General features: G+C 35.5%; 1 protein-coding gene across 2 annotated transcripts in view; it reads left to right on the top strand.

Moving 5' to 3' along the window:
- The window catches only part of LOC117426637 (E3 ubiquitin-protein ligase ubr3-like), a 74,017-nt gene extending 57,490 nt beyond the window's left edge, over window positions 1–16,527 (top strand). For both annotated transcript variants that reach the window (XM_059033696.1, XM_059033695.1), the window contains 7 exons: window positions 5,738–5,862; window positions 7,849–7,956; window positions 8,316–8,441; window positions 9,460–9,639; window positions 11,059–11,268; window positions 11,516–11,655; window positions 12,704–16,527. In XM_059033696.1, the coding sequence (XP_058889679.1) occupies window positions 5,738–5,862; window positions 7,849–7,956; window positions 8,316–8,441; window positions 9,460–9,639; window positions 11,059–11,268; window positions 11,516–11,655; window positions 12,704–12,821 (1,007 nt within the window). In that variant the 3' untranslated portion in view covers window positions 12,822–16,527. The remainder of the gene's footprint in view (window positions 1–5,737; window positions 5,863–7,848; window positions 7,957–8,315; window positions 8,442–9,459; window positions 9,640–11,058; window positions 11,269–11,515; window positions 11,656–12,703) is intronic.
- Window positions 16,528–16,940: the final 413 nt, after the last annotated feature.

The following is a 16,940-nucleotide window of genomic DNA, read 5'->3' as shown; positions in this document are numbered from 1 at the left end:
TTTAAACGACCTTCATCTGTTAACTGTACAGGGGCGGCTTGTTCTTTCAAGCTCAACTGAATGCTCGAGGGGAAAGATAGTAATTTATGTTGAATTTTAGAACTTCAAATTGCAGCAATCATGTGTGATAGGCGGTTGTATTCAAAGATGATAATTACTATAATGCTCAATAGATGCATGCACAGTGACACAAGATTGCTGTGTGGAGATGGGCCCTGAGGATTTTGGAGTCTTAGTGAGGTAGTATTGAAAATAGCTGAGGAAAATTGAAAATACAGCCACAGGGGAGGAAAAAACCTTGCTTTGTGACTGGCTGTAAAACTATTGGCTGTTTATGACTTCTGTCTTTCTCCTTTCTCATTTTGTGTCTGTTCTACCTCCACCCATTTACTTTGTGTGTTGGTGCTAGTATTTTTCAAATCCCCTCCCACATGTGCTCCCCGTGTGGTTTTCTATTGTAAATGGAGCTGATTTTTATGTTGTAACATATGTTGCATTTTATAGAGATAATCTACTTGGTTAATTTTGAGCGTGAGATAGAGAAACTGACTGATATCAATGAAAACTAATATGTGTGTGTATATAGATAGATAGATAGATAGATAGATAGATAGATAGGCATTTTGGTAATTCCGCTGCATATGATTTTTAGTAAAATATAATTCCTTGATGACTGTTAGCTACATTCAGATGTGCATACTATACTCTGCAGAAATTAGAGCTGTAGTTTAGTTTACACTCTCTTCCTCGTAGAAAAAATCAGTGTATGAACAAAATGTAAATGTAAATTCGATATTCTGGATTAAGCAAGGTATATTTTATTTCAATAACTTTGACACAGTAGTTAACTGCAGATTTAGTAGCCTGAGTTTTTTTTCTACATAACCACTGTTAGTGTTGTACAGTCATTTTTTGTCAATTATAAACAATTTGACCTGACCTTAAAGTTTTATGTTTTATTTTGCCGTTCTCTCGCTTTCCCACTTTGGCGAGACCCGCCTCCTTGTTGGGCTACCTGAGCGAATCCTTCCTGCATTTTAGATTTCCATCCCAGAAATAAAATTCCAGCCATCAAAGTGCAATTTGAAATAACACCGACTTGTTTTCAAAAGACTTGCAGGAATCAAGATGTGCTCACTGCAATAGAAGTAACATGTCTTTCAAATACTGACACCTTGTCATTGGGTTATCTTTTCTCTAAAATGACTAGTAACGATATAAGTTCTTAGATTGGACCCTCAGGGGTCAATTGTTGGACCTCTTATTTTTTTTTTTTTATTAATGAAATACCTACTGTCTGCAGAAAAAAGTTCTGTACATATGTATGCAGATAACACTGGTTTATTACAGCTCTGACAATGTCAATGATTTAACTAAGACACTATGGAATGACTTTTCTGAACTTCAAGATTGGTTTGATAAAAATGATTTGATTTTAAATGAAAATAAAAAACAAATCATGTTATTTGGTTCAGAGAAAATGATACAAAACAATAATTCCAATTGTATTATTGTTACTTGTAATAATACACCTTTGGAGATAGTTGATACTTTTAAATACTTAGGTGTCAATATTGATACAACTCTTAAATTTGAAAAACACATAAAAGAAATTAGTAGTAAAACTGGGAGAAAACAAGGATTGTTGTATGGCCAGCGTCATTGCTTAAGTTTTACATCAAGGTTTAAATTAGCTAAGCAATGTTTGTTTCCTGTTCTGGACTATAATGATGTCATTTATTTGACTGCTAGTAAGGAGTCGCTAACGAAGATTGACACAATCAGTACGTTTACATGACAAAGCGTTTCCCAAAAACTAATCATAAAACTGATTTTCTTAAAACGTCACTTTTCTGTGTTTACATGACGATAGAAAATCTAATTAGAATTCAGTGGTATAGATGGATTGAAGTTTTCGGAAAATGCAGGATATTTTCACATGCAAAGTACTGTAGTAGCCTAAGTACAATTTGAACAGACCGGACATTTCTGCGACAGAACGGAGACCAATCCAATAACTCAAGTGCTTTATCGAAGTGTCAGGTCTTAAATTCAAAGATTACTATCCTATACCTCTATTCAGATTCCCCAAAATGTGCAATCAACCTTTCCAACAGCTCTTCCTGTTCTATATTACCAGTTTCTTTTGCAGACATTATTTCAAATTATCATGTCATTTTAAAGCTGGAAAACATTTGCTGCTTCAATATGGGCTATTTACATACGGACAAATGTATTACTTTATCCCTAACTAGACAAATGGATGCATGCAGACTGACTACAGATTATTATTATTTTCTCTGTTTTCTAAAACCACGTGCAGGAGAAAAGGGTCAAAGTGTGCACATGGACAGTATGCTATTTCAATAAGTTTTGTGAAAAATGTGTTTACATGTTGTACATTTTGTTAGTTTTCGGAAATTTAATCGGAAATTTCTAGGTGCTGTTTTCCGAAAACTGACTTTCAGAATATTCGGATACATTTTCCCGAAAACTGTGTTTACGTGACTTTTGGTATCGGAATTAGTTTTCCAAAAAATATCAGAATTCTTATGCTCATGTAAACGCACTGACTGTTTAACAGGATTTGTAGAGTTGTTCTTCAGTGTACTCCTTTAGAACATCACTGTACCTTGTATTCCAGATTAAACTTGTTGTCACCTGATAATAGAAGGAACTTTCACTGGAATCAGATTCTTTTTTAAAGAGGTGTTTAACAAACTGCCTGTTTTATTTGAGTAATCTATTCCAGGAGTTCATCTGTGATTACATCTTACAAAATGTTTGTGGAACCAAATATTTTAAAATACTGATGGTAAAAAGTGCTACTGGAAGGAAATCTTTTGCTTTTGCTGCAGTTTCAGATTGGAATGCATTGCCAATGGGACTTAGATCAGAGACTTCCCAAAATTCAATTTGAAAATGTGTTGTTCCACTATCTGAAGAAGCCGTGTGTGTGTGCTCCGTGTTTTTATGTGATTGTAATTTGATGTTGGAAGCCGTTGTAAATGAGCGAATTGTAGCTCATATGGCTTTTTTCCAATAAAAATTTAAAATAATAAAAAAGTCAAGTTTGTTATAAACATTTGTTAAAATAAAAGGGTAGGCAAAATAAATTCTAAAAGACAATGTCTAGTCTACATATACACTAATCAGTGACGGTTAAAAAAATATGACGGTTAAGTCATATTCATGCATATAAGAAAATCTCGGATACAAACCTTAGTAGAACAAGTAATAACATTTCGATGCCCACTTAATTCTTTAACGTACACATTTAGCTTTGCATTATATCAACTTAGAATACCAGACCGTCTTTCGTTGCCCTTCAGATTCAACATTGAGAACAACATTAGTGGTCTTATTAGCCTTTAGGTGCACTTTGCATCTTTTTCAATTCCACATTGACTAAGCCTAAATAAATGCCATTACACTGTTCATTCTGTTCATTCCAAGATGGAAAATTGATCTCAGTCCTTCACAAAGAAAGAATGCCACAAATGGAATCTCTTATTACAAAAGAACTTCATTATGGAGGTCAGGACATCCCTTGATTTTTATTGAAGGTTGGAGGGTAGGATGGCTAAGTGGTTCTGAATGGTCTTTTAATTACATGACCTACACTGTAAAGACAAAAGGTGAGGGAAACTTAGTAAATAAGCCGACTTGATTGTTGGAGTACGCTAAATTTCAATATTCCAAAACACTCAATAGTGGGTATCCCTGTAAAATGGGAATTAAAATGACAAGTCATTTCAATCATTTTTCTTTTTACTTTTTTCAACTCCGTATGCCTTGGTGTGCTCAGAATTGTACGTTCCATTAGGTTTAGTTTTGTGGATGTTAACACAGTTATTACATGCTCCTTTGTTTTGTAGTGTTGCTCTTTATAAGAGTAATACTGCACTAACTGATTTAGTTCCTAGATGTAAGCTGCGTGATGGGGCAACAGCCCCTCCTGCTTTGCCCATCTCAGTGTGTCAACAAGGTTTCTCTTTTCTTTTTCCTTTTCTTCATTTTTTTTGCAGAAAGACCTGTGTAAGCCATTAGAAATAAATTATACAGAATCAGCTATGTGTGTTGCTGGGTGACTAGAATATGAAATGGAGAATGAAGTTTAGGCAAAACTGTGGTACCAGTGAAGTTTAAATACTTTTAAAAACTTTTTTTTTTTTTTTTGGTTTTGTGAAAATGAGTTTATCAGGGAATGGCCTACCTTGCCAAAAATGAGTAAAGGAATCAAAGCCCTGTTTCTGAATTAAGATGCCTTACTGGCCGTATTAAAATGCCAGTCTCCTGTATCAACACAAGGGTTTTCATTTGCAGTAAAGTGTAATTGACTTTATTTTAGCCAAAATAAAATTTTAAGAAAATATATGTACAGAAACCAAACATCCATTAGAGAACCTCGTTTAGACATTCAGCCTTCAGAAAATGAAATCTGCCGGTTTACAATCTTGAAATATATCTGTCTCATATAGACAGTAGTGCATTGAAAAATTAGATTTTTAGCTTGGCATACTTTTTTCTCTTATTTTTCCAAAACCGTTTACCATTAACTTTTCCCTGCCTGCTGCTTCCATGCTGTTGTGTAGAGCTGCCTGCTGGAAGCACAGCCTTTCTCCCAGCACACAGTATCAATCATCTCCAGCTTTGATTGTCCTCACATTATCCTGTGTCTGTTTTTTGCTGTCATGTAAGCTTGAGTGAACAGCACCGTTTTATTATGCTGAGTTCCCTAAGGGAATGAATACCCTGGAAGAGAACTCTTCTGCTCCTCTTTTTTTTGTATATTCCTCTGTTTTCAGTACATTATTTGGTTTTATAATTGGGATCAGCAGAGGACAAGAAAATAATGTTTTCTAAACTGCTGCTAGTTTTATTTTTTTTACACAGGCATGCCTGCTAAGAGACATTGCAGTGTAGTTTTAATCTAAATCACAGTGGATCAAAAAAAACGTCTCCCTTTATCTCCATATTTATCACGCCATCATTTTTCTCCAGGGGCGATTTATTGAACCCGTAAAAAACTTGTACAAAGGTTTACTCTCATTTTTTATGTATTTTTATTCAAATAAATAAATAAAAAATAAATTTAGTTAAATAAATAAATAAATATTTTATTTATTTATTCATTCATTTCCAAGTATACCTTGTTCAGAACCAGCAAAAAGCATTCAAAGTACTGTAGGTGCAATGTTTTACCAGTAAATATCTGGCTGCTATCTTGTGTGCCCCTGAGCAAGTCACTTAACCTCCTTGTGCTCTGTCTTTTGGGTGAGACGTAATTGTAAGTGACTCTGCAGCTGATGCATAGTTCACACACCCTAGTCTCTGTAAGTCGTAATAATAATAATAATAATAATAATAATAATAATAATAATAATAATAATAATAATAACTCTGTAATAAAAATAATAATAATAATAAAAGGGGGACCATGGAGCAATAGTGTCACTCCCATGTTATCCACAAGCCCACCCCTATATAACATAGCATTTATTCTGGTTATTAAATGCTAATTATTTTAAATAACAAACTCTTCAAAAGGCTGAATAAATATTGAATTAATTTGTTCCATTAGATTTTTTTCTGACATTTAAAAGTGTATTATTATTATTATTATTATTATTATTATTATTATTATTATTATTATTATTATTATTATTATTATTATTTATGTATTTATTTATTTAAGATCTTGCGTTTCATATTTATATGATTTTTTTTTTTACAGAACACTTTACCTGCATTGTGAAGGTATTATACACGTTACAGTACATTCATGCCATTGCAGCCCTTTCAGTTAAATTCAGTGCAGAAGAGAGATTGGCATGGAAGAATTCTGGAGCACTTAAGAAGGTAATACTAATGTGCGATTTTTTTTGGACTGCAGTAGATTCCTTATTACTCAACTTCACAGTGTAACATTCTGTGTGATTTTTAGAGTGGGAAGTAACATGAGATATTTTCTAAGATTCAACATGAAGCACAGTTTCATTGCGCTATTTATTCTGTATAAACAGCGATATTCTGTATTTCAGTAATTACATTTATAGTGAGTGAACGCCACAGAGTTTTACATTGGTATTAAGACCATATTATAACTATATAAGGCTTTGTTAAAGTAGAAATTAAACTGGTGGACAACAACTATTATCTATAGCTAAATTTATCTTTTAGGGTGCATTAATCTGCCGAGCAGAACAACTGTCTATTTTTATAAACAATTAAGCTTTCAGACAATTGTCTCCCTTTTGATATTGATTGTGAATACAATCCTATTTGTAAAAAAAGTCACTCTTGTGGTTAAATTGCAAGTTTTTTTTAAAAAGCTTGAAATCAGGGACTCCCGAGTGGTGCATCTAGTAAAGGCGCTCCGCGTGGACTGCAGGATGCGCCCTATAGCCTGGAGATCGCAGGTTCGAATCCAGGCTATGTCACTGCCGACCGTGACCTGGGGTTCCCGGGGGGGGGTGCACAATTGGCCGAGCGCCGCCCGGGAAGGGTGTAAGTCGGCAGTTCAATCCACGGTTCACCGCGTACCAGCGACCCCTGTGGCTGATAGGGCGCTTGCGGGTCTGCAGCGGAGCCATTCAGATCTGTGTTGTCCTCCGGCACTATAGGTCTGATGGCTTCGCTGTGGATCCGCAGTGGACGCGTGTTTCAGCCTCCGTTTCCCAAGTCGCCAGGGGGTTGCAGCGGTGAACCGGGATTAATAACAACACAATTGGTGATTGTAAATTGGGGAGAAAACTGGGTAAAAATAATTGGCTACAACTAAATTTAAAGAAAGAAAAAAAAAAATCTTGATGTCTTAACAAAGACTGTTTCTTTCTCCGTATTCCAGAAAAAGAATCAGTGACAGTACATTCCTGGGCTATAAATCTATGACAGAAAACCCAGAGATAGATAAGAGTGCTGCCAGTTTATATTCTCTTACCGTCTGCTTGATAAATGCTGGCTGCTTTACCCCACATAAAATATTAGTAGAACCAGTTGGATTTTATCTGAACACATGTTTCAGCTCTTATCTACAGTCAAATATTTTATTGTATAAAAAAGAGTTATGGGCTCCCGAGTGGCGCATCCAGTAAAAGCACTTGCGTAGAGTGCAGGATGCGCCCTATAGTCTGGACGTTGCGAGTTCGAGTCCAGGCTATTCCTTTGCCGACTGAGGACGGGAGCTCCCAGGGGGCGGCGCACAATTGGCCGAGCGTCACCCATGGGGAGGGAGGGTTAGGTCGGCCAGGGGGTCCTCGGCTCACCGCGCACCAGCGACCCCTGTAGTCTGGCCGGGCACCTGCGGGCTTGCCTGTAAGCTGCCCAAGAGCTGCGTTGTCCTCCGACGCTGTAGCTCTTGGGTGGCTGCATGGTGAGTTCGCAGTGTGAAAAAAAGCGGTCGGCTGACGGCACACGCTTCGGAGGACAGTGTGTGTTTGTCTTCGCCCTCCCGAGTCAGCGCAGGGGTGGTAGCGGTGAGCTGTGCATAATAAAATATAATCGGCCATTCCAAATTGGGAGAAAATAATAAAAATAATTGGCAACGACTAAATTTATATAAAAAAAAAAAGAAAAAGAATTCTTGCAGTCAATGTCTTTGTTTACATTATTAAATAATACCATTTATTTGTCAAGACTAAATATTCAGCAAACAGCTGTAATGAATCACTAAAAGCAGCTTTGATGATAAGAAATATGCTTTTGTTATTTAGTTTAAGAAAAAAAAAATGTTGCAATCATTTTGCAGCCCCTTCTGTAAAAAATACTTATGGTTTAAAATGTATGTTAGGCTGTGATGATTTATTATGTCCAATATGGAGTTAATATGTTTTATATATTCCACAGCATACATCTGATGCAGAAAAGTCCTGGGAGGTGTTACTGAGTCATGGGATAAGCGAACTGTCCAAAGGGAATCGTTTTTATGAAGTGGCAACTGAGGAAATATCAATGGTAAGTCACCCATTATATCCCTATAGTTTTGTCATGCTTTACATATGAACCACTTGTCCAATTTTGATGAAACTTAGGTAAATACTCTATATAAAAGATTTATATAGGTCATGGTGATCTACTTTTCATAATACTGATACTCTAGCTCTAATATTGTATTTACAGTACGCACAGGATATTTACAGTATATTGTATTACTAAAATGGGTTGCATGTACCAAGGATATAGTGGACACAACCATTCGTCCATTCGTTTGTTTGTTTTACATAAATCTAGAAAACCACATATCCAGTGTGATGCATTCTCTAGTTATTGAGTGTTTGTGTTTTTGTGTTTGTATTTTTTATTTTTTTTTAAAGATAAGTTCCAGTATATGGTCCCCTCAGTCCATAGAGTATGCTCTTCAGCAGTTCTGCTTACCGTTCCTCAGGATCAGCAGCCTTCTTCAGCACCACCTCTTCGGGGATGATTTACCTAGTTGCCTGGTACAGTATATTTCAAAACATGTTATGTACAAACAAACAAGTATGTTCCCCTCCCCCTCAAGGTTTCACAAGTTTTCTTTCCAAAACTGACTACTAATTCAAATAGTCTTGGAGACAGTTTCAAAAAGAGCCTTGGCTTTCTAGTTGGTTGACTTTTTTTGTTTCCAGATAATAAAGACCAAGCACTGAGATATTGGCCCCATATTTCTTGCATGTCTTTATTTCACAGTTCCCAAGCTCAAATACAATTATGGGTGTCGCACAAGAAATTGTATGCTTGTTTGTTTATGTTAGTAAAACAGCAAGAGAGACAGACAGTTGGAGGGACTTTTGTTACTTTGGCCCGCTTAAAGAGCTTGGAAAAGTATTTATGAATTCATACAGTTCATGGTGCAAATGGAGGCTGCTTTTAATTTATTCAACAAATCAAAAAAGAAATGGATACATTTTTATTGTGTGAGTTTTATATTTTCCTAGATCCTTTTTTTCCAATTAAATTTGAATTGAATTGTGTCATTAATCTCAGTTTGTGTCCTTTTATCCATGATTACCTCAAATGCACAGGTCGAGCTGCTTTATTATGAACACACCTCGGTGCTTGGTTGGTTTCTATTACACCTTACCTTTTGCTTCAGAGGTTTCCCCTGTTGTGACTGCATACAGACAGTTGTTTTTAAGGAGGGTTGCCACACTGACAAAATATATGTCGTCTTAGTTGGAGACAGACACTGGGGTCACATGCAATGCAGTCATGCCCCTTACAAACACACATGCATCTTGAATTCTGCTTGCACTGTAAGATATCATTATTCTTTAACACTAGTGTATGACTTACTTACACTAAACTCACAATACAATACTTACTACAATATGAAGGTCATGGTACACTTTGTTGAACAAATTGTAAAAAGATAAAATGATCATCCATGATGGACTATTTTGCTAAAAAGCAAAACTTAAATGAGACACCCCTAATGAAAAGTCCTTTCAATCCATGTAATTCTGTTTAATCTTTTAGAGTGAAGAGGAATTTCCGGTGCTGGCAAACTGTCTGGGGATACTGCCATCAGCTTTTCAGCCATCAAACCAGTTACACAGTGCCTCTTGCCTTGATTGGTCGGTCTCGGCATTTGAGATAATATCACAGTGGTGCTCAGAAGTAACAGAATTTGCAGACATTAATGCAGAGCATGCCGTGGTAAGAGTAATGAGAGAAAACAAAAAGCAGCATGTGGTTATTGGAACAAGAGCTGTAATATATAACCGTTTTAACATTATGTTTTATTGGCAACTAGAATAAAATTACTGTAAAATTACAGAAGAAATCTTCATTCAGTTAAGTTGCCTTCTGTGTAATTTGTATATTGGATAATTTTGACATTATGTAGGTGTGTATATCATTAATCTAAACAGCGGTGGGTTAAATATCCTGCTCTATATTATAAATCTTAACATAAAATTGCTCCTTGCTGTTTAATTTGTGTTAAGAATAAAATTGCTAAAAATTTAAACTATACTGAACTACCTGGCTGATTTAGTCACTACTTAGCTTTTATAATTCAGGTTACCAGCTTTGAAAAGAAAACCTACATCTGAATTTGTGCGTCTTACAAAGCTTGTATGTGTATAGCAAATGCTAAATGACTTCTGGTATCAGTGCCCAGCTGTTGACAGAATTATCTGCTATAAAAAAAAGCATTAAGTTAGAAAATAGTTTCCACCTGAGACCAAAAAAAAAAAAAAAAGCTTATGGGGATTGTGGATTTATTACCATTTAAGGCAGTCAAAAGCCAGTCAATCGCAGACGCCTTTGTCACCTGGTTTCAAAATCAATTGGTTGAAGGTTTAGAGAAGAGAGGCAGTGAATAAAATCAGCACTGATTGAGGCTTGGAGTGGATTAGCATAGCTTTCACACAGATTGATGGGAAATGTGTGAGGAGAACAGTGGAAGTGACACTTGAGTAAATGAAAGATCTTAACAGCTTGAGCTGTGACAGATCCCAGTGAAAGGTGTAGAAAAACATTTGTTGGTATAAAGACATCTATCGGTATAGAATGCTCTAAAAATGTGATAAAGCCTAAACTTTTGAGCTGTAAAAGTAGGACACAAAATGCATTTCTAATTTCTGTAAAAAAAAGGTTATGTTGCCTAGAAAAAGTTAACACATTTAAAAAGATGAATCTGTCAAAAGTTATTAGGATCCAGTTGTTAACTCTTACATTAAATTTGCTGCTACTTGTATTGATCTCTGGATCAGTGTACCTAAATTACACTTTCCTAGACAAGAGACTTTTTATTACATGTCAGAGTACTGTTTTAATAATCACCCAAGGTAGACTGTGACAGGCTGGTATATTTATCTTCTGAGATCTTATTTGTAGTTATTTGTAGGATTTCTTGACCACATGACACTACTTTGGAAGAGATTTGGTGTGTTTTCAAAAATCTATTCAATACATTTTACAATTGTGAAAATTGTGACTCCGGGGTATCAATGATATAGTTACTGCAACTATCACTGGTGTTTTGGTAGATTTATTTATTCAGAAAACATTTCTACAGAATTGTCAATTGAAATATAACCCTGCATTTGCTATATATGTTATTTCCTGTAGACTTTGGTTGTCCAGGATCCTCATTGGACTGCACCACGTCTCCTCCACTTACCTGAGAATTACAACACCATCTTCCAATATTATCACAGAAAGGCTTGTACCTTCTGCAATAAGGTGCCCAAGGATCCTGCACTCTGTCTAGTTTGTGGTACCTTCGTGTGCCTGAAGGGACTCTGTTGCAAACAACAGAATTGCTGTGAATGTGTTCTGGTAAGTACTGTACTTTCTGAAACAATATGTTGCATACAAATTACTGTAGCATCAATGGCAATGCATTTTATTAGCAATTACCATTCAGGTACCACAAGAAATTTGATGTGTTTTAAATATCAATGAAAACATACTTTACACACATACTCACTCATGACCTTTAGGTTTTAGCCAGCTTTCCTTAAATTTACAAAATGCATTTTGAAAGCTGAAATATTTAACTACCATTTATTTAATGTTTTTTTAGCACTCCCAGCACTGTGGGGCAGCAACAGGAATATTTCTGCTGATCAATGCTTCGGTAATCATTATCATTCGAGGGCATCGCTTTTGCCTTTGGGGAGCTGTCTACCTTGATGCCCATGGTGAAGAGGACAGAGACCTCAGGTAATTTTCTTATTCTCAAGCATCCCTTTACCTTTTATGATGATTAACCCGTTATCATTGCAAACAACATAATGCGGTTTACTACGTTGAATTGTCTTTACAGACTTGTGACCATGAGGGACTCCTTGTAAAACTAGGATCCTTTAAAATAAATATAGTGTCATATAAACCTGCAGTAAGGTGCAGTGTGGGAACTGGAAAGCAGAGAGTTTCATTAAATGTCATCTCAGAGCATGATAAAAATTGTACACCTAGATTAATTTAAAATTCCTGTAAGTCCATCATTTTAGGTTGAATTGTTCTTTTCAAGAGCATTCATGCAGCTGTCCTGAGAAAGATCAGCTGTCTTTCTTTGAAGCACTGTGCGTCTGAAAACAATGTGTGCACACAAGCAAAAAAAGGAAGCAATTACTTGTGACTGGAATGTCTTCTGAACCACATAACAGCAGGGGTTGAAGACCACCCAGCTAAAGAAAAAATTAGGTCATGCTTTATTTTAAGGGCCACTTTTATAGTTTATTAACTGTTGATAAACATTGTTCATTTTGAGCTAAGGGTTATACATTAACATCTTTCTAAACTAATGCAACGGGCAGTGTTGTGTGCCCACTAATAAAAACATTTATTTTTAATTTGCTTAACATTACTTTAGTAACAGTTTGAACCAATTTCAAATATATGATCAAATGAGAATCAAATTAATTATATTTAACAAAAGTTTATATTTTACAATTTATATTAGAAGTGACCAGATTTTTTTTTTTTTTTTTTATACATTGTAATTTGTAGTTTGTATTTTTTTGGTATACTTTTAAAGCCTTCAAAATAATGACATTTTAAGGAGTGGTGGTCCATTTTGTAACTCAATAATGGCTGGACACTTACCCAGACAGTGTTAATCATTTTCCCAGTTTGATACACATAATATTTACTTACTGCAGTGTACTGTATAAGATTTACTGTATTTAGGCAGTAATGTTTAAATTATAATTTAATTATGTATGAAACTGAAAGTGTGTTTAAAAAATCTAACCTTTTATGTTTTTAGACGGGGCAAGCCACTGTATTTATGTGAAGAAAGGTACAAAGTCTTGGAGCAGCAGTGGGTTTCTCACACGTTCGATCACATCAATAAGAGATGGGGTCCTCATTACAACGGATTGTAGTGCATCTTCTGTGGGAAGAGATTTATATAGAAAAATAAAATGTTTTTCTGAAATCCTTTTACATACCTAATATTGTGAACCATATACATAGCCAGGAAGTGCTACTGCCATAGCCATGGCACCTGAGAAGGAATCCTCATGTGTACAATCATGCATAAAGAATGGGTTAGAAGTGTTTAATTTAAACCTTAATGTTTGGAGGGGGTGTGGGAGTAAGCAATGACGTGTTTTAAGCACAACCTTCCCCCCCAGGCCGTGTGAATTTTTAAAGGATACACAGTAAAATATATTTGTTCTGTACATGCCCAAGAAAATGGGAGATGTTTTTTATAAGGTAGACCCATATTTACAGTACTAGTTAAAAGTTGATACCAGCAGCTGTTTGTTATTTTACAACCAGAACTAAATTTGCCCAGATGGTCTGATCTTGCTTAAATGAGTTGAATGGGGTTTGTAGCAAATACTCTGATCTGACACTCAGACACTGTTAGGTTACATTGAAAACCTGAATTATGATTAGGAGTTAAATGTGTCAGAAGAAATGCTATTCGCATGTTTCCTGCTACTAGAATATATATCCCTTTTCTTGACTAATTTATTTAGCTTTCATTGAAGTGCTTTCTATTCTTAATCTAGGTTTGTGAGCTCCAACTGAAATTATATTGACGGACTAATTTGTCTGTGTGTGATTTGCTTTATATTGATGAGGTGGTTTGGTAGAACATTGGGTGGACACCACAAATGCAGAACTGTATAAAATCATGAAGGCTCAACATAAAGGACTAATTGTAATTCATCCTCAGGAAATGTATTTTTTGTTTGCTGCAGGTTAATAAGCAAAATTAGTTATAGCACACTGCTGTTAATGTTATACAATGCATTTTATCTTTTGTAAAGGTTTTTTTTTTTTTTTGCTAAGAAATGAATTACCACAACAATTTGGTTAATTACTAGTGATAGTAGCATATAGATTGTACTGTATTTACCAGTTTTTGTAAGACACCGAACATGGCAGGTCCTAATTACTGCCATGCATGCCTGCCTTTCATTACCAACCAAATGTGTGTTTCAGAATGATTTAATTGGAAATGTGCAGACTGTCCTGTAAATGAAACTCTTTTTATTCAGGTATTTTCCTGTCATCTCTCAAGTTTCATCTGTATTGTATTTGTGCAGTGTAATCACTACTTTTTTCTGCATGATTTCCCAAACAGAAAAAAATCCCAGAGATGGTTCTGGTGACTGAACAATGTATATGTATCTTCCAGGGTACATACGGTATAGTAAGCAGGAATGGAGCGGCTATGAAATATCCACTATGGATTTTGCCATGCAGTGGTGGTGTGGTCTCCTTTAATATGGGGATGATGTATGTTCTGATGCTTAGTTGGATTCTAGCATTGTAACTGCTGAAGAGCCTGGAATGGGATAACACCTAAAGATCCAGAATATATTTTTGCTCTATGTACCTAGCTAATGCTTACTAGATGAATAGTCAAATGCAGCGATGGATTCCATTGTTTTCTTTCTAGAATTCTATTTTTAGATTCACGAGCAGGTGGTTGGATGTGCATTAATAGTCTTGGTTGCAGGTTATGTTACAGTGAACCCAAAAAATCACTTATCTGATGGCTGCTCATGGCCAAAGTAGAACGAGTCTTCATCCCATATCTTTATAGACACAAACCCACCTTTACTCTTGGCATTAATCAGCATGCCCACAAGAAGCAGTGCTTTCTGCACAGGGTTAAGGCCTACTGCAGTGGAAGTGTATGTTACTGCTGAAATAGATGGGTTTCCAAACTATCATTCCAGCATCATTCATAAACAATTAACTAATAATAAAAATATGATGCAGGAGAAAAAATTAATTCAAGCAAATCATGTAGCTGTAACAGCAATAGAACATGAAATGTTACTGAATTATGTATCTTACTTTTAAGATTTCTGGTTTTAAGTAATGTATACAAGTTTATTTGAACCTCTAAATCTAGACTTTCTGTAAGATTGTGTAGATTCTTACCAATTATATATATATATAAATAACTCAGTCAATTTACTCACTTTTATTGGTGTATAAATGAGAGATGAGGAAAAAATCCTCCTTTTGTCATTTGTGTGTTTTTTTGGATGGGGAGGGGTAAAAAAGCAACTTGAATTTATGCATTCTGCAGCTGATCATCTATTTTTTTTCCTCCTGAATTTTTGTAAGCCCCACTTTGTGTAATAACATTCACACAGAAAATCTAGAGTGATGTGTGTGCATATTGTAATTGAAAGCAGAGTGTTTCTTTGTGTGTTATCCTGTATAAATGAACAATATAAATACAGTACATTACTGTAGGGGCTGAATCAGATTTTCTGATTTAAATATCAGAAAGTGTGACTTGGACACATTACAAATTGTAAGATATGTTAATAAAATATAAAGACACAACATTTTTGTGTGCCGTTTTTCATTTTGCAAATCAGATCTTAATGATGTAATAACCAAGCATTTAAATCAGTTTTCTTACCTAGTGTTGTGCTGAAGACCTTTTTGTTTTTCGCTTGATTTATTACTTTTAATTCTGTGTATGCAGATCATTTAATCACCCGCAATTGATTTCAAGGTTTAAACTGATGTTTCCTGGGGCATTTTCATTTTTTCTCATTACTGTCCTCGGCTCTGACAGACCATGGTGCACAGGAAGTGATAAATACCAGGAAGCATCAATTTAAATTATGTATTTGACTGAGGGGAAAAAAAGTGATGTCAGAAATATGTTGTTAAAACCTTAAAAAGGAAGGTAACAGTTTTCTCAAGTACCCTTTATTTAACAAGCATGATCCAGCCATGATGCATCCTCTTCCACCAAAACCATGCCTTTACTGAATGAGGACGGCAGTGATCATACCATTTTTTGTCTTCAGTATTGAATAATACTACTATATTATTAATAGCATTTTGGTCCTAAAGTTGCAACACCACTTAAAACTGTTTGGTGTCGCGCAAGTGCTGCTTCTGCTGTAGGTTTGTTTTAATGTAGATCACAATCTTTTCTTTATTTTGATCCCTCCATCAATTGGTATTTACATTACATATCGATTTTTTGTGTGTACTTTGTGTTTTGTAGCTGTTTTTAACATCAACATCCGTGTGCATACTACTGGTCAAGAAACGGTAGTTTCTTGAGTTGTGGGTTTTTTTTTTTTGTTTTTTTTTTCTTGTCACGCTTTCTAGTACAAAGCATGATTGGGTCAGGTTGCCTTGACTTCCAAAAAACAATTTAAGCAGAATGTTTTTAGTCACTTGGTTTCATTGTCTGCTGTTTTTTTTTTCCTCTTATTGTATGAAAAACCATTCTGTTCCTTCAGCACAGTTAATGATACATAATTGGTTGAAAATAAGCACCCCTCCCTGTTAGAGGTTGCCTATTTAAAATAATTTATTTTCAGGAAAATGTACTTTAATCTGTAAAAACTGTAACAAGCACTATGGAAAACCTTGATTACTGTGAAAGATTTAGGCCAGAATAACCATGGCTTGTTATCCATTTATGCACATTTTCTTTATAGGGCTAGCTGTCAATAGTAGGCATACATTTTATAAAAGCATTTTTTTTTTTAGATAAGTGGCTTACACAAGATGTTGTTTATTGTACTTGTATTGAACTGTACCTTTCACCATTAAGCTCACTTCAAATAAAAAAACTTTGCAAAATGAGACCAGCCTTTTTTGATTTGTGTAGACATCATCCTTAAAAAAAATATATATAATGCTGAAAAATCATGGGGCTGAATTTTCATCACAGCGCAAATGTCGCTTGCCCCCGATTCTATGGCACAAAAATGGTGCCGACATGTAACAAAACCCCACTGCGCTGAAATGGTATTCTGAAGACATGTCCTGCACCGTTATGTAGCGCCTGCCCCATCGCCACATGTCGGCATAATTTCAGGGGTGTGGTATCATTAACATATTCATCAATCAATCAATCTTTATTTTGTATAGCGCCTTTCATAGTGGACCACCATCACAAAGCGCCGAAGTAATTCTGATGACAGCGCAATGGGGTCCCAAATAGACTAAGCACTGTGTTAAGACCCGCTAAAACCAGGTTTATTTAGTGGCGCAAT

The sequence above is a fragment of the Acipenser ruthenus genome, chromosome 11, assembly GCF_902713425.1.
Source record: "Acipenser ruthenus chromosome 11, fAciRut3.2 maternal haplotype, whole genome shotgun sequence".
NCBI lineage: Eukaryota > Metazoa > Chordata > Actinopteri > Acipenseriformes > Acipenseridae > Acipenser > Acipenser ruthenus.
The sequence above is the reverse complement of the archived record's forward strand: the minus strand, read 5'-3'. Positions and strand labels throughout refer to the sequence as shown.